Source organism: Heterodontus francisci, chromosome 17, assembly GCF_036365525.1.
Source record: "Heterodontus francisci isolate sHetFra1 chromosome 17, sHetFra1.hap1, whole genome shotgun sequence".
NCBI classification, from domain to species: domain Eukaryota; kingdom Metazoa; phylum Chordata; class Chondrichthyes; order Heterodontiformes; family Heterodontidae; genus Heterodontus; species Heterodontus francisci.
This window is the reverse complement of record NC_090387.1, coordinates 71,316,602-71,340,123: the sequence shown is the minus strand read 5'-3', so window position 1 is coordinate 71,340,123 and position 23,522 is coordinate 71,316,602. Positions and strand designations below refer to the sequence as shown.

Sequence of the window (23,522 nt, the reverse complement as noted above, 5' to 3'; positions counted from 1 at the left end):
GGTTTCATTCCTTTTTATTGACTTCGTATATGAAAAGGAAATATTTGCAGGGCTATGGGGAAAGAGCAGGGTAGTGGGACTAATTGGATAGCTCTTTCAAAGAGGTGACACAGGCACGATGGACTGAATGGCTTCCTATCCTGTACAATTTTATGAACTTATTGGACCGGGTAAGAAATGCATTGTACAGAAGATAAATTACCCCCTTGTAGGCTGCTTCTACCTTTGTTGTTTTAAGTATTGTGCTTCTAGATTCTTGTACCTTATATTGGTTGGCATTCTTCCGTCTATGAAAGATGATGGACATGCAGAAAACAATCCATTTAGGTGGGGTGTCTTCTCTTGGTGCACCTTTTCTGATGGCTGTTAAGGCCTATCCTTGAGAGGCAGGTTCTGCCACAGGTGCCACATGTAAAACTACCAAGTGACGCTGTGAGTTGTTGTTATCACCGTTAGCGCCTGTTGCCAAGCTGCTGTAGCAACTGGTCATTGTGGTAGTGCGCACAAGTACATAGGATGTGTCGTCATTTCCCTCTTTCACTAGCTCATGACTACCAGGTGCGATAGTCCACATTTAGGGCCTTCATGTCTTGTGCCTTACTGTTACTGTATCTCATCTCACCCACAAATAAATTAACTTAGTTTAGTCTAGAATCATAGAAATTTACAGCACTGAAGGAGGCCATTTGCCTATTGTGTCCGCACTGGCCAACAAGTAGCCATCCAGCCTAATCCCATTTCCAGCTCTTGGTCCAAAGCCTTGTAGATTGCAGCATTTCAAGTGCATAATCCAAGTACCTTTTAAATGTTGTGAGGGTTCCTGCCTCCACCACCCTTTCAGGCAGTGAGTTCCAGATCCCCACCACCCTCTAGGTGAAAGCAATTTCCCCTCGAATCCCTTCTAAACCTCCTACCTCTGACCCTAAATCTATGCCCTCTGGTTATGGACTCCTCAACCAAGGGCCTTCCTATCCACCTCATAATTGTATACACTTCAATCAGGTCTCAGCTCAGCCTCCTCTGTTCTAAAGAAAACAACCCTAGCCTTTCCAATCTGTCTTCAGAACTAAAATTCTCCAGTCCAGGTAACATCCTCGTAAATCTCCTCTGTACCCTTTCTAGTTCAATCACATCTTTCCTATAGTCTGGTGACCAGAACTGCATGCAATACTTTAGCTGTGGCCTAACTAGTGTTTTAATACAGTTCCAGAATAACCTCCCAGCTCTTATATTCTATGCCTCAACTAATAAAGGCAAGTATCCCAAATGCCTTCTTGACCACCTTATCTATCTGTCCAGCCACCTTCAGGGCTTTGTGGACATACACTCCAAGTCCCTGTTCCTCTGCACTTCTCAGTATCCTACCATTTATTGTGTATTCCCATGCCTTGTTCGCCTCCCCCAAATGCATGCTCTCACCCTTTTCTGGATTGAACTCTATTTGCCATTGTTCCTCCCACCTGACTAGTCCATTGCTATCTTCCTGCATTCTGTAGCTTTTTTCTTCATTATCAACCATATGACCAATTTTTGTATCATCTGCCAATTTCTTAATCATACCCCCTACATTCAAGTCCAAATCATTGATATATACCACAAAATGCAAGGGACCTAGTACAGAGCCCTGTGGAACCCCACTGGAAACAGCTCTCCAGTCATAAAAACACCCATTGACCATCACTCTCTGCTTCCTGTCTCTGAGCCAATTTTGGATCCAACTTGCCACCTAGCCGTGGATCCCATGGGCTCCTACTTTCGTGACCAGTCTGCCATGCCTTATCAAAAGCCTTGCCTAAATCCATATAGCCTATATCAAATGCACTACTCTCATTAACCCTCCTTGTTACCTTCTCAAAAAATTCAATCATGTTAGTCAGACATGACATTCAGTTAACAAATCCGTGCTGACGGTCTTTGATTAATCTGTGTCTCTCTAAATGAAGATTTATCCTGCCCTTCAGAATTTTTTCCAGTAGTTTTCCCACCACCGAGGTTAGGTTGACTGGCCTGTAATTACTTGGTTTCTCACTTTCTCCTTTTTTAAACAATGATACAATGTTAGTTGTCCTCCACTCCTCTGGCACCATACCTGCAGCCAGAGAGGATTGGAAACTGATCGTCAGAGCCTCCACTATTTCTCCTCTTGCTTCCCTTAACAGCCTGGGATACATTTTGTCCAGGCCTAGGGATTTATCCACTTTAAAAGATGTTAAACCCATTCATACTTCCTCTCTCACTATGTTAACTAAAATCTAATATTTCACACTCCTCCTCCCTGATTACATCTGTATCATCTCTTTCTTTTGTGAAAACAGATGCAAAGTATTCATTGAAAACCATACCAGCATCCTGTCTTCACAGACAGGTTACCCTTATGGTCCATAATAGGCCCTAGTCTCTCTTTAATTATCCTTCTGCTCTTTATGTATTTATAAAAAACCTTTGGGTTTTCCTTGATTTTAATTGCCAATACTTTTTCACACCCTCTATTTGCTTTACTAATTTCTTTTTTAATTGCATCCCTAAATTTTTTATACTGCTCTTTACGGCAGTGTTAAGCTCTTGGTATCTGTCAAAAGCTTTCCTTTTTTTTCTTTATCCTCTCCTTTAAGCCTCTTGACATCCAAGGGCTCTGCATTTGTTAGTCCGTCACTTTTTTGTTACGGGAACTTACTTAAGGGGACATCATAGCTATGTCTTCCTTGAATGCCTCCCACTGATCTGGCACTGATGTACCTTCAAGTAGCTGTTTCCAGTCCCCTTTCGCTAAATCACTTTTCAGCTTAGTAAAGTGAGTTTTTCCCCAATTGAGAGATTTTATTCCTGGTATATCTTTGTCCACTTCCATAATTACCCTAAATCTAACTGAATTATGACCCAAGTGCTCCCCAACTTACACCTGTTCCACCTGCTCAGCTTCATTCCCTAAAACTAAGTCCAGAACTGCCCCCTCCCTTGTTGGGCTTGCTACATAATGGCAAAAAAAATTTTCTCCTGAATGCATTTTAAGAATTCTGCTCCATCTGTGCCTTTCACACTCATTCTATCCCAGTTAATATTAGGGTAGTTGAAATTCCCCACTTTTACTGCCCTATTGTTTCTGCACTTCTGAGATTTGCCCACATATTTGCACTTCTGTCTCTCTGACTGTTTGTGGGTCTGTAGTACACTCCCAGTAGTGTGAGTGCCCCTTTTTTGTTTTTCAGTTTAACTCATATAGCCTCATTTGATGATCCTTCTACCATATCATCCCTCCTCAGCTATAATTGTTTCTTTAATTAACATTGCAACCTCCCCTCCGTTTTTTTTTATCGCCCTCTCTATCTCGTCTAACTACCGTGTAACCAAGAATGTTGAGCTGCCATTCCTGCCCTCCTTTCAGCCATGTCTTTGTAACAGCTATAGTATCATATTCCCATGTCAATCTATGCTCTCAGCTCATCTGCCTTATTCCTTAGACTTCTTGCATTAAGTATATACCAATTAGCACTGCCAAACTCCCTTATTGTCTATTTTCTAGCTTTTGTTTCCTCTTCTAAACACACTTACTAATTTTCTGCCATTTCCAACTTTTCTTCTCTCCCTTCTGAATCTACTCTCAGGTTCCCATCCCCCTGCCAAGCTAGTTTAAACCCCAACAGCACTAGCAAAACCCCCTGCTAGGATATTGGTCCTCACCCTGTTGAGGTGCAACCCATCTGGCTTGTACAGGTCTCATTTCTCCAAGAAGCCGTCTCAATGCCTCAAGAATCTAAAGCCCTCACTTCTGTACCATTATTCATCAGCTCTATAATCCTATTTCTGTACTCATTAGCAGATGGCCCTAGGAGTAATCCGGAGATTACTACCTTTGAGATCCTGTTTTTCAATCTCTCTCCTAGCTCCCTAAACACTGCCTTCAGGACCTCATTCCTCTTTCTGCCTATATTACTGGTGCTGATATGGACCATGACCTCTGGCTGTTCACCGTCCCTCCTCAGAATGCTCTGCAGCCATTCAGTGACATCCTTGACCCTTGCACCAGGGAGGCAACATACCATCCTGGAGTCTTGTCTGAGATCTCAGAGGTGCCTATCTGTTCCCCTCACCAAGGAATCCCCTACCTCTATTGCTCTTACATTCTTCATCCTCCTGACCTGTGCAGCTGAACCACCCATGGTGCCATGGACTTGGCTGGGGCTGCACCCTCCAGAGAAACCATCACTCTCACCAGTATTCATAACTGAATACCAGTTGGAAAGTGAGATGCACTCATGGGGTCCCTACCCTGCCTGCCTGGTCCTTCTGGCGGTCACCCATTCCCTCTGTCTGCAGTGGGGTGACCACCTCTAGAAACATACTATCCACGAAGCACTCAGCCTCACCAATGCCCTGCAGTGACTCCAGTTGCCACTTAAGCTCCAAAACCCAGAGCTTGAGCTGCTCTTGCTGGCGACACTTCCTGCATATGTGGTCATCCAGACCACAAGCAGCATCCAGGATTTCCCACATGGCACAGCATGTGCATTCCATGGGGCTGAGGTTCTCTGCCAGGCCTTTACTTTCCAGACCATTACCTAGAAACACTTACCAGCTGCTCACTGTCTCCTGCTCCCTTACTCAGAGACCACTCCTTGTCTTGTAAAAGACCAGAACAGCATCTCTTCCCTCACTGCGCTGAGTTCTCTCACTCACTAAATTGCCTTAGTTAAGTACTCTGTTGAAGCAGTACTCCATCGAAATGGGATTCATGCCTACATAAGAAATAGGAGCAGGAGTAGACCATATGGCTCCTCAAGCCAGCTCTGTCATTCAATGCATCTATGCTATTTGCCTCAACTACTCCATGCAAGTTCCACATTCTAGACACCTTCCGGAAGAAGAAATTAAGGAGAATTTCCAATGCCAGGCACAGAAGGCATTGAGCAAAGGCTTCACAAGAAATGAAAAAATAATGTTTGAGGGTACTGGATCATTCTCATGTGCCCCCGTGATCAATGGCAGAATAGCAACAGCTGAGTTTTTTTTATCGCTCTTTCTCCCGGAGACTGGTGAACTATGGAAATGTAAGGGTAAGATGGTGGAGGCAGTGAATGTTTGTAGATGGGGTGCCAATCAAGCGGGCTGCTTTGTCCTGGATGGTGTCGAGCTTCTTGAGTGTTGTTGGAGCTGCACCCATCCAGGCAAGTGGCGAGTATTCCATCACACTCCTGACTTGTGCCTTGTAGATGGTGGACAGGCTTTGGGGAGTCAGGAGGTGAGTTACTCGCCTCAGGATTCCTAGCCTCTGACCTTCTCTTGTAGCCATGGTATTTATATGGCTACTCCAGTTCAGTTTCTGTTCAATGGTAGCCCCTAGGATGTTGATAGTGGGGGATTCAGCGATGGTAATGCCGTTGAATGTCAAGGGTGATGGTTAGAGTGATGGTTTGTAAGCAACCAAACTAAAGCACGTTGGCTGATATGGAACAGCACTATTTGCTGTTACCCTATCATGGCATATGCTTGGTTCCCACCAGCATTTGTTACTATAGAAACTCTTTTAATCCTGGATCACTGAAATCTTGCTAAGCTCTTGCTTAACCCCCAGCACTAGAAGATCTTATGATTGGAGGTGCCATCCATTGGATGCGATCCTAAACTGTAACCTTGTTCAAGTGAATGTAAAAAGATCCTATGGCACTACTGGAAGAGAAACTGGAGGTTCTGTGCTTCCTGGCCAACACCATCACAAATAACAGCTGGTCATTCACCTCATTTGCTGTTCGTAGGACCTTTCCATACTCAGTTTACTTATGCAGTGGCTGCATTTCAAAGAAATTCATTAGATGTGAAGCACTTTGGGTCATCCTGAGTACATTATCTAACAGTAATTTCTTTTTCTGTTTCTAACTATTCACATAAGCCTATTCTACCTAATACACTAAATGGGAAAGGAAATGTGAGCAAAAGGCAGCCAGTCTGAATGAAACTTATCCCTTCAGATCAGCTTTATTTCCCCTTTGTGGTATCTAAGTGTATTTTTTTTTAAACTGCATGGTCTTTGTTTTTTGCTTGGTATATAATTCCAATTACTTAGAAACATGGCTGAATGGGCTCTTTCTTTGTGTTCTAAATTTAATTTTCAGGAATTTTGATTTAATTTCTTGATATTTTTAAGTAGAATTCTGGGGCTACCATAAATATCTCATGTAATATTTTCTACACTTAAAGGAGTCCACTCTTCTCCCCCATCCTCCACTTTCTTGTGGACTGTAAAGCTTTAAACTTAACTCAATTGATCTTTGTTACTCTTATTTGTTCTCGCTATCCTTTCCAATGCAAGTTGATTGCTTGTGTCATGGTGACCAAACCTGAACATAGTGCCCAACTATTGTCTGACAAGGATATTGTAAAGTCTTACCATAACCTTTGTCAACTTGTATGGGCTTGTTCTGGCTATATGTACATTATATCTATTTTTCAAACTGTGTGAAACGTAACATTTTAGTTAAATTTCATTTGCCATGTGTCTGAACAGTTGTATAATTGATATAAATTGTTTTGTTGTTCTTTTGCACTCTTTGTAGTGCTGTCTTATTTTTGTGTTGAGAACATATGTGATTAGTTTCCCATCAACTTCAGTACTCAGGCCATTTTGGTATGTGGGTGATTTACTGACTCAGCTTAAAAGCACTTTTTTCATTTTGCTTGAGATGTCCCAAAGTTGTACTTATGTGCTGTAGTTCTGTCGTCACAATGGAGCACATTGTCTCTTAAAATGAAACTGGGGCCTTTTGTTGTAACAGACTGCATGCAACTATCAAAAGCTGTAACATGCTCCAAAAACAACTTTCTGTCACATATCCACTGATCGGGTGTGTTGGATTTCTTTTTAATTGGCAAGGTTAGGCTCCTTCTCTGTTCAGGTGACTTCACAGACTTCAAGAATGTAAGGAGGGATCTGTGACAGTGAAAACAAAACAAAACTTCCATCAGTGGCTATTACATTTTCCCATTTGTAAATGTTGGCAGGTTGAAGAAAGCTGGTTTAGACCTTCCCAAATCAAATGTGCTGGGGTAGTCAGTAGGTGCACAAAAAAAGTGAGAGAATTCTGGAAATCCAGTACAGGATGGGAAAGACCATATGAGGATGCAACAGATTTAGCCAGTGCACTGAACTCCTCAAATGAGATCTACCTTGGAGATGTGAATGGCAGGAGTCAGCTCTCCATTTTTAATTTTCGTGTAAAAAGCCCTAGGGAAAAACATCCACACTTCTGAATGTGACAGCAAAGCAGTTACTTTCAAATTTACATTCTAAATGATACCAATTTCCTCAATAAGTGCCTCCTGTCATAGAGAAATAATTGAGATTGAAATGGATTAAAATAAAAATAGTACACAAGCCAGTAAAAGAAATCTGGATGATATTTGATGGGAATATGTCACATGTACGTGAGTGTTACATAGGCCAGTTTCAAGTCGGCGCAGACACGATGGGCTGAATGGCCTCCTTTTGTGCCGTAATTTTTCTATGATTCTATGGTTCCAAGTGTACAGTTAGAGTCACGTCCAAAGTTATCATTTTTGCAAACCGCTGAACAATAAGAAAAGTAAATGAAAACTGCTAAATTAAGAACTTGGGCGAGAGTGAAGAGCTTTTTGTAGATAGTAACGGATTGGTATGGCAAAAGCTACAGCTCCTCAGGGAAATTTATTAGCCAGCACTAACGTTAATAGTTTACATCTGAAGAGAAGCCAGAGGAAATAACATTTACAAGTAGGAGTGGAGAGAATGATTTGGGGTAATAAGGGATCACTATGATAGTAACACCAATAAACAACTGTCAGGAGGATCTACAGGATGAGAGGCTACAGGATGAGACTGACACTATGTCCCTGTTCCCTGCATGTTAAATTAGGACCATTAAAAGCTGATCCTAATTATAGTTCTGGCAGAAATATTAAAAAGCATGATATGGTTCATATCTGATACTGTCCACTTAAAAGAATTTATTTCCACAGCTGTTGCAGACACTAATAATATAGAACGTGTTTTTAATTCCCTTATAATTTGATTTGAGAACTGCAAAGTTGCTCCATTATACTCTTTTGTAAATCAGATATTATTCTGCAGTAATCACATCAGTCAGCACTAGTTACTTTCATTAGCATTGATTTAACTTTATTAAGACTATGTATATTAAAAAAAAATTACAGGTGGCAAGAGTCCAAAGGCTGCAATTCATTTTCTGGGCTCTGATTACATCAATAAACTGCCTCCTGGGTTTATGGTGTCATCTGAACCCTGAAAGTAAATTGCTTGCCATCTTGTGTTTACGGTAGCCCAGACAAAATAAAATTGATTTGTAATAAAATAAAAACTTTCTTCTGTGACATTTTTTTTTAAACCACATCAAACTTGTGGTACGAGAATATTCAATGGTAAGCCAACTGAACAAAGAGTTAACATGCTAAAAGTTATGTGGGTCCCACTGATGAGAGCAATCAGTTCCCTATTCAATGGCTTACGATCAGACACTCTCTTTACACTCAGCAAGGATGTAGATTAACTACAATCCCATCTTCTGCAATTAGCCATGCGCAGCAGCAGGAAAGACAGCTCTTTACATTCCTAAAAAACACTGGTAACCATGGAGATATTCTATAGGCAGCTTGAGGACTATTTTGATAAGACAGTATTATTAATTCTACTTTTTTTTTTATTAATCTGCTTTTCATTTTTAGCGTCTGCATTAGCAAACTGTTAGTGCTTACAAAATGGAGATGACACAAAACAACAACACCCTTGGTTCAACTGGCAACAACATACCACTCTTTGCATCAAAAGTCCACCTTTTTAAAGACTGCAGTCATTTAAGATTTAGACTGGTCGTGTTTGGCTGACTTCTTGCCCAACCTTCCATGGTGCAGGTTCATTTTCAAAGGAGGCTGGTCACGCGAGCTTTACTGTGTCCATATCTTCACGCCCATCCTGTTCTATATTAAGACTGTAGACGTTGAAATGGCAAAAAACCCATAAAAACACTGTTCATGGTTCCCTTTCCACATATGACATGAGGACATTTATATCAAACATTCTTGTTCAAAGTAGTGCCTTTAAAAAGAAAAGGACTCACACATAAAACCATTTTTCTGTCAGTCACAGAAGCTGATAAAACAAAAACTAAAAACAAAACAGGACTGGCGTTCTAACAGGTCGCAGCAGTGAAAATGCAGGCCTAGTTTTCATGCTACTTTAAAATACATAAATTAAAGACTATTTTTAATTACACACTTGCCACAGAATTCTGAAAATAATTCACAAATTCTTAATAATTGCAGGTCTGTGGGTAGATAACCTTTTACAGGCTATCAATGGGTCACAGATCCACCTGCTGCCTCAGTACAGAAATCCATGCAACAAAACCATGTCCCACCAGGAGTTCCTGATTCAAATATCAATGCAAAACCCTGATCCAAAGAGAAGTTCCCCACTTAATTTTTAGGTTTCAGTCCAGCCAATTTTTTTTTTTTTATCTACAGACAACTGTATAGTTTAAGAATCTAATCCCTTTCCAAAAAAAATCTGTTCAGCATTTCCTACTGTTTTTGCTTGTAAATTATTAACTAGGCTGTGAGATGATTTATAAATCTTGTCTTAAGGTTTAGCTGATAGCAATCATGACCCAGGTGCCATGATAGGATAGGACACTGAAGCTACACCTTGCCATGAAAATGCAGATTGTAAATTTACTCACTGCTTTTTGCTGTGGGAATGCGCAAAGGCCAAGAGGGGAAAGAAAATCCCCACCTCCGAACAGTCACTGGCAAAGCTGGGAGAAAAATGCTGCATCAACCTCCAACCCCTGGGAACTGGCCCACAGGGCAGGGAGGTCAGAGAATGGAAAGGAGAAAGTAAGCAAAGTACTGGGGTGGTGAGCAGGATTGGGCTTAAACATCCTATTTTTTAAATTTTTCTCTTCACTAAAATGAGTGTTGTGATAAATCAACTTTCCACCTGGAAAGAGGATCACCGTATTTGGCAGTGATTTGGAATGACGGGGGTGGGGGGGTTGGTGGGGGGAATTATGGGATTGGTACTGAGCAGTTACGACCTGCAATCCAGGATACCAGCGAGGGAGGAAGAGTCGGAGGGAAATGAAGTAAATTAAGTACTTCTAAACCATTGAATACAATCAGATATTTGTAGGCAAGGGCTTTTCAAACTTTGCAGTGCATAATAACAGCACTGCCGCTACTGTAGGAAAACAATAATGCTAAAATATACCACCACATCTCAGATCCGTGATCTCAAAATGCACAAATGTATCTTTCTACATTAGAGCTTTATACCAACAAAGGTGGTCACACTCAGTTTTTGGATCTCTGTTGCTAAAACTATTTCCTCTGATTCCTTACCTGGTCACTGCGTGGATAGCAGTATGATCTGCTGAAGGGTGAGGGATGGTGGCAGGGTTGGAGGGAAGGGGACAATGCACAGAGAGATGCAGGTCACAGAAGGTTATTTGCATTATTTTGGAACATCATCAAAACTGTGGTAGGCCCAAGAAAGAGGGAATTTCATCCCCAGCAATGCCACTCGCACAAAAAAAAGTTGCACTGAGGCACGAGTCTCAACTAAAGGCCTGAACATTTTCAGCAGGCCACAGGCAGAGGTGACAGAAGAACCTAGATCACTAAACCTTGGGACTTACAGCTCACTGGAAATGGTTTGGTGTGGTCTGTCAACATCGAACAAGAACTCTCCCAAGGCAGAAGTATCCAAACTCTGATCGTGTGCATCATCCGAGCCCAGGCGAACAGGCCTGTAAGGCCCAAATAACTCAGTTCTATTTGCACTTACATTTCATTCTTGCTAGTTTGTTCCATTTTAATTTTGTGAATCTGGAGGCTGGGGAACTTTACAAATGGATAAATCCTAAATTGGAATACCAAGATCTGTTCATATCAACAAACTGATGGGTACATCGATTGAAACTCTATTGGTGGTGGTAGGGAGAGGGGCTAGTAACCCATATGGCCCATAAAGCTTGAACACCTTGCCCTAAGGGCTAGTGCTGCCTGTCAACTCGTACAAATCTAGATGTGCCACAGTTTGTACAAGTTTAGCCAAGATCAGGCTTTCAAAATAAAATTTAAAAAAAAATCACTGTCCACAAGCAGAACTTTCATAGGCGTTTTCTGCTGTGTGTTGAAGGCAGTGCTCCTGCAGACAGCTTAGCTCTGTAAACCTCTCACCACACCACGTGCACTTACACTGACTCTCCCTGGCGTGGACATTCTGGTGCTTTATCAGGTGTTCCTTCTGCTTAAAGCCCTTGTCACAAGTGATGCATTTAAAAGGTTTGTCCCCTGTGTGAACACGTCGATGCCGCTCCAGGTCTGACAAGTACTTGAACCGCTTCTCACAGTCGCTGCACTTCAGGGGCTTCTCCTTTGGAGGCCGACACTGATGCTCCACCAGCTCAGAGGAGCAGGCGAAGCGCCGTTCACAGGCGTTGCACTTGAGTGGTCGCTCCTCGACGTGGGTCGCTTCGTGGACCTGCAGGGCCGAGACTCGCTTGTAGGCTTTCTGGCAGACAGTGCACTTGAAGGGCTTGCCCTCCACACGGGCACAGCGGTGTCGCAAGAGCTCCGATGAGTCTTTGAAGCCCTTCTGGCACCCCGTACACTGAAAGAGGCTCTCTCCGGTGTGAATGTGCTGGTGGTACAAAAGGTGCGAGGATTCGGTGAAGCCCTTGTCACACACGGTGCATTTGTAGGGCTTGTCCCCGGTGTGGGTGCGCTGATGTCGCACCAGCGCATACAGCTGCTTGAAGCTCATCTGGCAGGTGGTACACTTAAAGGGTCTCTCCCCCGAGTGGACACGCTGATGGTGCTGGAGGTAGGAGGAGCGCTTGAAGGTCTTGCTGCACTGGTCGCATTTGTAGGGTCGCTCGCCGTCCGTCGTGCAGTGGTGTTGCAGCAGTTCCCCAGGCTGCTTGAAGCCCACGTGGCAGATGACACACTTGAACATGTCCTCACCAGCATGCACGCACATGTGGCGTACCAAGTGCGAGCGGTTCTTGAAGCTTTTGTGACAGACACTGCAGTCGTAGGGCCGCTCACCTGAGTGGATGCGCTGGTGGTGCGCCAGGTGAGAGGATTGGCTGAAGGTCTTGTCGCACTGAGCACATTTGAAGGGCCGCTCGCCGGTGTGCACCCGTTGATGCCGCTGCAACTCGGAGGCGTGGCGGAAAGACTTCTCGCAGGCTGAGCACTTGAAGGGCTTCTCCCCATGGATGTACTGGTGGCGGACCAACTGTGACGACTTCTTGAAGCCTTTCTGGCACACGCTGCACTTGAAGGGCTTCTCAGGCGCATGAAACTGCTGATGCGCCACCAGCTCTGATGAGTCCTTGAACTTCTTCTTGCAGGCGGTGCACTCGAAGGGCTGATCCTCAATGTGAACCCGCTGGTGCAGGATGAGCTCCGACGATTGCTGGAAGTTCTCACCACATATTGTGCACTTGAAGGGGTTGTTCTCATTGTGCACACTCTGGTGCTGGACCAGCGCCAGCAGCTGGGAGAAGCCCATCTTGCAGACGTGGCAGATGAAGGGCTTTTCCTCCACCTGGCCGCACTGATGCTGCAAGAGGTCGGTGGAGTGGCTGAAGGTCTTCTGGCACTGGGCACACTGATAGAAACGGTTCATATTAACAAAGCACGGGTGCTGCTGGAGCTCCGACAGCTGCGTAATCGTCTGGCCGCACATATTGCATTTTTGGGAACTCTCGGGTGACACGGACTGATGCTGTTGAAGTGCTGCATCAGTGGGGAACACGATTGCAAACTCAAGGGCGCGCTCGGTGCTCTGGGGAATGCAGTTCTCCACCAGGGGCGGGGCGGCTGAGTGGTCCTCCCAACACTCAGTCATGTTGAACAGGCTTACATTGGAAAATAATTGCTTCCTGAGATGAAATGGTTGAAAGAATGGACTCCTCTCACTGATCCCACATGGAGCAAAGAGCACTGGTCTGTCTCATCTGTTAAAAACAAAATATTCAATTTAGCTTTCTTTCTTAAAAAAAACATTCTTGCTATATTTTTTCAACATAGCTGTGTTGAATGTAACTACAAATCACAGGAAGGAGGGCAAGAATGAACACACTTTGGGAAGGGGATTGTGCCTCAATATGTTCAAAAGACTCCTGACAGCTTTAGAAATCAGAGCTGCTAAAAGGGAGAATTAGGATAAAAGGGAGATGGGGTGGAAAAAATATTAGCAAAGAGAGCCAGACTGAAGAAAATGGGAGGAGGTGAGTGTATGAGATAGAGAGTGTGAGTGTGTATGGGATGGTCAGAGAAGAAGGGATAGAGAGGGAGACATATACAAAAGGAACTGATTTTCAATGAGTTGATGGATATTGAAACAGGTGTACATGATGGATGGGCGTCCATCTGCAAAGTTAGGGGGAAAACCTACCTGGCCATGACTAATAGTTTATCAGAGCAATGTCCCTCAGTAAATCCTGTGTTTTCACCTCAGGTCTATAGCTGTGTGATTTGCAACAAACTTCAATTTGAATCAGGAGCCCGTTTTAAAGTTCTGGTGTTCCATTCACTCAACATAGAAAGTTACCAGCTGGTACAGAAACTGCACAGGAAATATGCAGCAAACCATAACTTTTTCAGCCTTACTCTTTTGACTGCACAGAATGTTGGTAATAGTGGATCGAACACACACTTCAGCTTGTTATTAGGAAGGAGTGAACATTATGTAGATGCTTTTCAGCTTGGGTGGCCCAGGTGAACTGCCACAGCTTTCGCAAGTGAGTAATGATACTGTGGATGTTTGACAACTGACTTTATCTGTTGGTTAATGGATCATCCCTGAGATGAGAGTGAGTAACTGCCCTGTTCCCACACCTACATCAGGTGCACATGTGCCCCACCCCACCCACCCACCATCTCCCCTTGCCAGGCTACATCAACCTGACAGTATGGCTGAGATTGATGAGTTACTGGATTGGGAGAGCCAGTGATGGCAGGTTGTATTACAATCTTCAATCTGCATTCTGCCATGCCACAGAACAACACGCTGGAAGGAGTCTAGTGGTAGCATTTTAACACCATCTCCATTGTACAGTTTACAGATATGGAAGAGGTGGACCTTTCTTTTTCGTTGGGGGGATGTGGGTGTCACTGGCCAGGCCACCATTTATTGCCCATTACTAATTGCCCTCGAGAAGGTGGTGGTGAGCTGCCTTCTTGAACCACTGCAGTTCATGTGGGATAGGTACACCAACCCTTCCTGTTAGGAAGGGAGTTCCAGGATTTTGACCCAGCGACAATGAAGGAACGGCGATATAGTTCCAAGTCAGGATGGTTTGTGGCTTGGAGGGGAACTTGCAGGTGGTGGCGTTCCCATGCATCTACTGCTCATCCTTCTAGGTGGTAGAGGTCGCGGGTTTGGAAGGTGCTGTTGAAGAAGCCTTGCTGAGTTACTGCAGTGCATCTTGTAGATGGTACACACGGCTGCCACGGTGTATCGGTGGTGGAGGGAGTGAATATTGAAGTTGGTGGATGGGGTGCCGATCAAGTGTCCTGGATGGTGTCGAGCTTCTCGAGTATTGCTGGAGCTGCACCCATCCAGGCAAGTGGAGATTATTCCATTACACTCCTGACTTGTGCCTCATAGATGGTGGACAGGCATTGGGGAGACCAGAGGTGAATTACTTGCCACAGGACTCCTAGCCTCTGACCAGTTCTTGTAGCCACAGCATTTATGTGGCTGCTCCAGTTGAGTTTCTGGTCAATGGTGACCCCCCCAGGATGTTGATAGAGGGGGATTCAGCAATGGTAATGCCATTGAACATCAATGGGAGCTGGTTAGATTTTCTCTTGTTTGAGATGGTCATTGCCTGGCCCTTGTGTGGCGTGAACGTTACTTGTCACTTATCAGCCCAAGCCTGGATGTTGCTTATTATGGATACAGGCTGCTTCAATATCTGAGGAGTCGCCGAAGGTGCTAGACATTGTGCAATCATCAGCAGATGTCCTCACATCTGACCTTATGATAGAGGGAAGGTCATTGATGAAGCAGCTGAAGATGGTTGGGCCTAGGACACTACCCTGAGGAACTCCTGCAGTGATGTTCCCGGAACTGAGATGATTGACCTCCAACAATCACAACCATCTTCCTTTGTGCTAGGTATGACTCTAATCAATAAAGAGTTTTCCCGTGATTCCCATTGACTTCAGTTTTGCTAGTGCTCCTTGATGCCATAGTTGGAGGGAATCGGATTGGCTGAAGACTGCCATCTGTGATGCTGGGGACTTCAGGAGGAGGTCGAGATGGATCATCCACTCGACACTTCTGGCTGAAGATGGATACAAATGCTTCCACCTTGTCTTTTTTAATGGTGTGCGGGACTCCCCCATCGTTGAGGATGGGGATATTTGTGGAGCCTCCTCCTCCTGTCAGTTGTTTAATTGTCCACCACCATTCAAGACTGCATGTGGCAGGACTGCAGAGCTTAGATCTGATCCGTTGGTTGTGGGTTCGCCTAGCCCTGTTTATTGCAAGCTGCTTCTGATGTTTGGCATGCAAGTAGTCCCCTGTATTGTAGCTTCACCAGGCTGACACCTAATTTTTAGGTGTGCCTGGTGCTGCTCCTGGCATGCCCTCCTGCACTCTTCCTTGAACCATGGTTGGTCCCCCGGCTTGATGATGACAGTAGAGTGGGAGATATACTGGGTCATGAGGTTACAGATTGTGGCTGAATACAATTTCTGCTGCTGCTGATGACACACAGCGCCTCATGGATGCCCAGTTTTGAGTTGCTAGATCTGTTCGAAATCTATCCCATTTAACATGGTGCCAGTGCCACACAACACGATGGTGGGTACCCTCAGTGTGAAGACCATTACAGCAGGCACAGTTACTTGGCAGTCATTCTAGGGTTGAGCTATGACTTGACATAATCCAGAACATGTCACAGGGCCAGCCACATAAGGTGCATTCTCCCAATAGTTAAAGTTCAGTTTGTCCCTCGTTCACTCATCACAAGCTTGCCACCTAGCTGTACAGACCTCCTTTGACTGTGGCCATAGCATTCACAATTGTAGGGTCAACAAATCAGATTTAAATTGACAAATAAAGTAGACAGTGAAATCACCAAAGGTATCCAACACGTCAGCAAAAACACCACAGGGATGGCTGTGTGCTGTCATAGCATAAATATCAGCAGGGAAGCAACAGCTGAACAAGAGTGGAAATCGAGCAGTGCCATCTGAATTCAGCTATCTACCTGTTACTATTATATTTAGTTCCTAAGCAGGGAGCTCTCTCATTATATTCGCCTCCCAATATGATGGCATGTACACAAAAGGAGTAATGAATTCAAGACATATCCAACAATGAAGCTGTTACCAAGGCTAATCAAATACTGGGACCATAAATCAAAGACACTTAATCACCAAACAGCTATTTTAACCTTGTTTAACTTACTAGTTTGGCCATATTTGGAATATTGTACACAATTTTGGCCCCCTACATTAAAAGGAACCTTGAAGCTTTGAAAAGCGTTCAGGGAAAAGTGAAAAAGCCAGTTCCAGGACTTGGGGCTTGAAGGCCAACTCTCAGAATTGAATGTGCTTTCAACGGACAAAGAATGAGCGAGGATGTGACTCTGTTCTTTGAAATGTCATAAGGAACAGATAGGTGAGTAAAAGGTAAGCAAGCTGGTAGCAGACAGTTTTGCAAGCAGTTCAGCTAGCCCCTGTTTGAATAAACTCCATTTTAAGTACTACCTGCTGTTATACTGGTGCAGCATGAACTGAGGCAAATAGGACGTCAGCTCTTTTGCTGATCAGAAGCATTAAGCATGTAATGATTTACGTTTACTGTGCAAGCATTTGCAAGAAAGGATTGACTAAGGTTAGCTCCAATAAGTTCAAGCACTGTAGGTTGCTCTACCCCTCTTTCCATAGACTCTGGGGAAGTGGTGGCTGAGTGGTAATGTCACTGAACTAGTAATCCAGAGGCCCAGGCTAACATCCTGGGGACACGGGTTCAAATCCCACCACGGTATCTCATGGAATTTAAGTTCAATTAATTAATAAAATCTGGAATTTAAAGCTTGTCTCAGTAATGGTGCCATGAAACTATCAATTGTCACAAAAACCCATCTGGTTCTTTAATGCCCTTTAGGGAAGGAAATCTACTCCAGATCCACAGCAATGTGAATGACTCTTAACTGCCCTCTGAACTCTGGCCTTGCAAGCCACTTAGTTGTTAAGGGTAATTAGGGATGGGCAAAAAATGCTGGCCTTGCCAGTGATGTCCACATCCCATGTGAAGAATAAAAAAAAAATCTTACCAACTACCTCCTGGTCAAGTCTGACGGCCTAAAGCAACGGCAGATGGGAGAAAGCTCCCATCTGTGATCATAATTTCAAACTCATTGCAGTGTTAGCAGTAGGTTTATCGGTTTACGTGGAATTTCTCCTATAGTCTATTGATAACAATAAGCCATAGAAAAACTTTTTTTTAAGTCAATACTCTGTAATGTGCCTATATACCACTTGTGTAAATGATCATGCAATTTCTTGAATCTAACTTGTACTGTTTTTCCAGTTAAGTGGATGCAGTATAAAAATTTCAATCCCCTGTGTAAAATCCCAGATGGCAAAGGTGCCTATGGTCAGCTGCATAAGTTTACCTCTCTGTTACGAAAAACATTGAAGTGTCTTTGACTCTTGCCTTGTTAGCAAGAGCCATTTTGAATCCAGAGAGAAAAACAGAAATCTGTTTCATGGAATCATTTCCATAACATCTCAGAATGTGAGCAACACTGGCAAAGCCACACTTATTGCCCATCTGTAGTTGCCTTGAGCAGAGTCAGTCTGTAGATTAGATTTAGGTGAGCCAGTAGGGTTGCTCTCTGTGCTCTGAAGGATATTAATAACTAATTGGGTTTCTACGACTGTCTGTCTGACAGCTTGAATTGTCATATTTCTTTTTGATGCAAACCTACAAACTCAGATTTCTTGCATTCCGTATCATGGCTTGCCAATGTGGCATCTGAACTTGTGATTGTGTGGGTTGCTCGTTCAATACCATAACCACTATGCTACTGTCCGCTGTGCCATCTCGTGTGTTGATCTGTACATCAATAAAATTGTTGAGAGTTAGACTGTGTTTGGCTCAGGGCTGTAGGCAGTGTGATCATGTGAACTGCTCTGAGTAAGAAAACTTTTATTACTGGTGATTTGTAGTCTCCAACTCAGTTTGCCTAATGATTAAACAGGATCTAATGTGATGCACAACCTCTACTGAGAAGGCGGCTGAATTACATCACTATGGTTTATAACAGTGGGGGGTGGGAAGTGAAGTGAAAGTTTCTAATTCTGCTGCCAAGAGGAGATTTCATTTGAAATTGGATTTTATGTTGAGTCATATCCCAGAGACTACTCTTAATTCAGTTGCTAATTCATATTGTATGATTCAATTTTTCTGGCACTAACTTCTCACGTTACAATTATTTATGTTACTTGATTCAACTTTTTAGTACAAAAATATTAAATTAGGATATGGCAGTGCTATAAAACGAGGTATGGTTACAATATTTAGTAGTCAGAAAGCAGCTCATGAAAACCAGCTGGAAGACGTCAAGTCTAATAAGGTAACTAACAGTTCCCTGCTTCGGCCTGCTGCTGTTGAGCTATCATCGATTTGCACCTTTCTGGAAGCTGATGCCAGCCTGAAATGCAAATGCTGTGCTTGCTATGGCTTTTGACAAGCCTTGATCACTGGGATTAGGGGCAGGAGCAAAGTCGTTCCCAACTCTTGATAAATGGAAGCCTGACACTGCGAGGGGCCTGTCAGACTCAGAGGCTGGAGGAGTTACCACTTCTGCATTTACCAGCCCATGACTTTCCTGTCCGTTGAAACGAACAGGGTGGAGATTTGTGGGCAGGCGAGTGCAGAAGCTGAAAACTCTGGCCATAATGTGAATGCTTACCTGCCTGTTGAAGCATCAACTAGGGTCTCAACTTCAATAAATACATAATTATAAGTATAATCACTAAATGCTTTTAGAGAGAAATATATTTTTCATTGTTGGGGTGGGGCACAATCTTTACACTAAAAGCTTGCTTCAAAAATCAGATACGTTATTTATCTCTGTAACTACAGTTTTAAAAATACAGGATTGTTTTTCCTTGAGCTTCTTGCATACCTCATCTAAGGTATAGACACAGGATTTCTGTGCTTTTCTCAATTACACATAAAAAATCTCAATGCTGGTAGGGATTAGATATTTGTAGCAAAATAGTAAATGACCATGCATAATAAAGGCAAGGGGCGCAAGTTTGCAGAGGTGCCAGGGATCGAGGGGCAACAGTGCGCAGAGGTACCAGGGATCAAGGAGCAACAGTATGCAAAGGTGCCAGGGATCGAAGTGAAACAGTGCGCAGAGGTACCAGGGATCGAGGGGCAAGTGCGCAGAGGTGCCAGGGATCGAGGGGCAAGTGCGCAGAGGTGCCAGGGATCGAGGGGCAACGGTGTGCATAGTTACCAGCGATTGAGGGGCAACAGTGCATTGTTTTACCAGGTATTGAGAAGCAACAGTACACAAAGGTGTCAGTGATTTGGGGGGGGGGGGGGTGGCAACAGTGTACAGAGGTGCCAATGACTAAAGGGCAACAGTGCAGAGGTGCCCGTGATTGAAGGGCAACAGTGCAGAGGTGCCCGTGATTGAAGGGCATCAGTACACAAAGGTACCAGTGATTGAAGGGCAACAGTGCGCACAGCTGCCAGGGATCAAGGGGCAACACTGCAGAGAAACCAGAGATCGAGGAGCAACTGCGTTCAGCCGGGCCGCTGTGGGGGCACCACACTGGCATGTAGGACTCAGGTTACACCGATCAGCGGCTACCATACTGGCACATGGCGCCCAGGGCGGAACAGCGTGGCGGCCCCGGGTCCAGGTGCGCTGCGCTGCCCTCCACTCCCCTCCTGGTCCCAGCCTATCCCCCTGTCCTGCCGCCGGGCAGCGCCATCTCTCCGCCCGACCCGAGCACAAGCCCAGGACAATGGCCGCCTTTCTACTGCCCGGCGGGAGCCGCTGGATTCCCGCGCCCTGATAGTAAACACATCGCCTCATCACTCGAGCCCCGGGTAACTCGCAGCCCGCCTCCCGTCGCCGGTACCTGGCTCCTCGGGTGGATGGGGGAAGGGCTCCGGGCGCTGGCCAGGAGCAGGCCCCGGTTCCCGGCCCCCCCAAGCTGCGGCCTGCCAGTCGAGTCTCTCTTTCTCTGCCTGAAGCGCTGATCCGGGGCGGGGGCCGAGCCGCACTCAGGGTGTCCGGGAGGCCGGACTAGGAAGTCGGCGAAGCCGCTGAAGATTCCCGCTAGCCACCGAGTCCCCCAAACCCGTTGCTCCGCTCCGCTTCACTCCGGCCCGGCCCCGCGTAAACAGGAAGCCAAGAGCAGCCGCGGGGTTTCCTGTCACTGCTGCCGACTCTCTGCTGCCCCCGGCGGAGCCAGCTCAAAAAACGAGCGCCGGCTCCCGGGACAGGTTGTACCAACCCCAAGGCTGCAGCCCCCTCTCCCCCACTAACTACCCCAATCGCTGCCTCACCCCTGTTCTGCCCCTCTCACCTCAATTTTAAAATCTAATTCATCAATTCTATTCCTAACACAAATCCTAATCCCAATTTTAAATCTAATTCCCTAATTGTATTCCTAACACAAATCCTAATCCCAATTTTAAATCTAATTCTTTAATTGTATTCCTAACTTCAAATCTTAATCGCAATTTTAAATCTAATCCTTCAACTCTATTCCTATCTCATAGAACTGGCACGTTCTGTTTGCTGTCGGGTCAGAGGCACAAATGAGCCATTTGGCTCAGTCCACACTACTTGGATCTGGGAGGCACCAGATCCTGTTTAGTCATGGTTAAGATTTTTGTCTGTTCCAATCTGGGCCGTCATCTGAAGGGAGACTTATAAGACCATTTTGGCAAGTTAACACACAACTGTCTCTTTTTGTGTGTGTCAGCTGCGGCTCAGTGGGTAACTCTGTCTCTTGCCTCGGAGTCAGAGAGGTTTGAGTCCTGCTCCACAGACTTGAGCACAAATTCCAGGGCAGCACTCCCAGTGCCAATACTGAGCGGGACTGTCTTGTGGATTAGATATTAAACCAAAGACCCCGTCTACTCTCATATGAAGATCCCACGGCCACTCTTTTGAGGAGTTCTCCCTGGTGTCCTGGGGTCAATAATTAGCTCTCAACCAACATCACAAAAAAAAAATAACTGGTTATTATCCCATTTCTCTTTGTGGGAGCTTGCTGTGTACAAACTGGCTGCCATGTTTCCTGCATTACAACAGTGAATAAATGTCAAAAAATGTACTGTAAAGTGCTTTGGGCCATCCCGAGGTCATGAAAGGTGCGAGAGAAATGCAAGTCATCTTTTTCTTAATTCCAATTTTAAACCTAAGTCTATTCCTAATTCCAAATCCTAATCCCAATTTTAAATCTCATTTGTTAATTGTATTCCTAACTACAAATCTCAATCCCAATTTTAAATCTTATTTTCTAATTATATTCCCCACTCCAAATCCTAATCCCAATTTTAAATCTAATTCTTCAATTCTATTCCTAACTCAAATCATAATTCCAATTTTAAATCTATATCTTCAATTCTATTCCTAACTCCAAACCTTACTCCCAGTTTTAAATCTTATTCTTTAGTCCTATTCCTGACTTCAAATCTTAAAATGAATTTAAAATCTAATTATTTGATTGTATTCAAAACTTCAAATCTTAATCCCAGTTTTAAATCTAATCCTTTCATTCTATTTCTAACTCTAAATCCCAATTTTAAATCCAAATTTTTATCCTTTGCTCTAAATTGTAATTTTCTTTAACAAGGCGTGTTGGAAGGAGCTGTATAGTTTTCATGCCATAATTAAATAAAACTGAAAGAAGCCATGTTGCTTACTGTGCCCATACCAGCTCTCCAAAACATCATAGTCCCATCTCCCTGCCCTTTCCATATACCCATTTTATTTTTATTTTTCAAATAAAATCATAATATGGATTCTGCTTCTACTACTTTCTATATCATTGTCAACATTCTGCTTTTCAAGCTTTTTAAAATCCTTTTAAGAGTCAAAATTCTATACAGGTCATCCCAACACACTATAATCTCCACCTGCTGGTCCCTTCATTCCAACTTCCTTGTATTCAGCCCTCATTTCAGTTGATGGTCACTTTTTATATTAAGTTATTTCATTCTGTGAAATGTATTTCTTTTTATTCATTTATGGGATGTGGATGTCGTTGGCTAGGCCAGCATTTATTGTCCTTCCCTAATTACCCTTGAGAAGGTGGTGGTGAGTTGTCTTCTTGAAACACTGCAATCCATGTGAGGTAGGTACACCCACAGTGCTGTTAGGTAGGGAATTCCAGGATTTTGACCCAGCGACAATGAAGGAATGTAGGCAATATAGTTCCAAGTCAGAATGATGTGTGACTTGGTGGGGAACTTGCAGGTGGTGGTGTTCCCATGCATCTGTTGCTCTTGTCCTTCTAGGTGGTCGAGGTCGCAGATTTGGAAGGTGCTGTTGAAGGAACCTTGATGAGTTGCTGCAGTGCATCTTCTGGATGGTACACACTGCTGCCACTGTGTGCTGGTGGGGGAGGAAGTGAATGTTTAGGTGGTGCATGGGGTGCCAATCAAGCTTTGTCCTAGATGGTGTCGAGCTTTTTGAGTGTTGTTGAAGCTGCACTTATCCAGGCAAGTGGAGAGTATTCTGTCACTCCTGACTTGTGCCTTGTAGATGTTGGACAGGCTCTGGGGAGTCAGGAGGTGAGTTACCCACCGCTGAATACCCAGCCTCTGACCTGCTGTTGTCGCCACAGTATTTATGTGGCTGGTCCAGTTAGGTTTCTGGTCAATGGTGACCCTCAGGATGTTGATGGTGGACGATTCAATAATGGTAATACTGTTGAATGTCAAGGGGAGGTGGTTAGACTCTCTCTTGTTGGAGATAGTCATTACCGCACTCGTGTGACGCGGATGTTACTTGCCTAAGCCTGAATGATGTCCTGGTCTTGCTGTATGTGGGCATGGACTGCTTCAGTATCTGAGGAATTGTGAATGGAACTGAGCACTGTGCAACCATTCGCGAACATCCCCACTTCTGACCTTGTGATGGAGGGAAGGTCATTGATAAAGCAGCTGAAAATGGTTGGGCCTAGGACACTACCCTGAGGAACTCCTACAGAGATGTCTTGACCTCCATTAACCACAACATTCTTCCTTTGTGCTAGATATGATTCCAACCAGCGGAGAGTTTTCCCCCTGATTCCCATTGACTTCAGTTTTAACGCCACACTCAGTTAAACACTGCCTTGATGTTAAGGGCAGTCACTCTCACCTCACCTCTGGAATTCAGTTTTCTCTCTGTTTGAACCAAGTCTGTAATGAGATCTGGAGCCAAGCGGCTCCAGAACCCAAACTGAGCATCAGTTTGCAGCTT

The 23,522-nt window shown here is 44.3% G+C and overlaps 1 protein-coding gene across 3 annotated transcripts; it reads right to left on the bottom strand.

Annotated features, from left to right (window-relative positions):
• Positions 1-6,602: 6,602 nt before the first annotated feature.
• On the bottom strand, positions 6,603-20,491 carry LOC137379041 (zinc finger protein 319-like). 3 transcript variants are annotated; one of them, XM_068049637.1, is made up of 3 exons: positions 20,182-20,491; positions 11,242-13,010; positions 6,603-6,922 (listed from the first exon to the last, which is right to left on the bottom strand). In XM_068049637.1, exons 2-3 carry the CDS (start codon positions 12,899-12,901, stop codon positions 6,903-6,905), a joined length of 1,680 nt encoding a protein of 559 aa, XP_067905738.1. In that variant the 5' UTR covers positions 12,902-13,010; positions 20,182-20,491; the 3' UTR covers positions 6,603-6,902. The 3 variants fall into 3 exon arrangements, with proteins under 3 accessions (XP_067905738.1, XP_067905739.1, XP_067905737.1); XM_068049638.1 differs by lacking the exon at positions 6,603-6,922 and adding an exon at positions 8,121-8,972 and having other exon boundaries at positions 20,182-20,490; XM_068049636.1 differs by lacking the exon at positions 6,603-6,922 and having other exon boundaries at positions 8,121-13,010; positions 20,182-20,490.
• Positions 20,492-23,522: the final 3,031 nt, after the last annotated feature.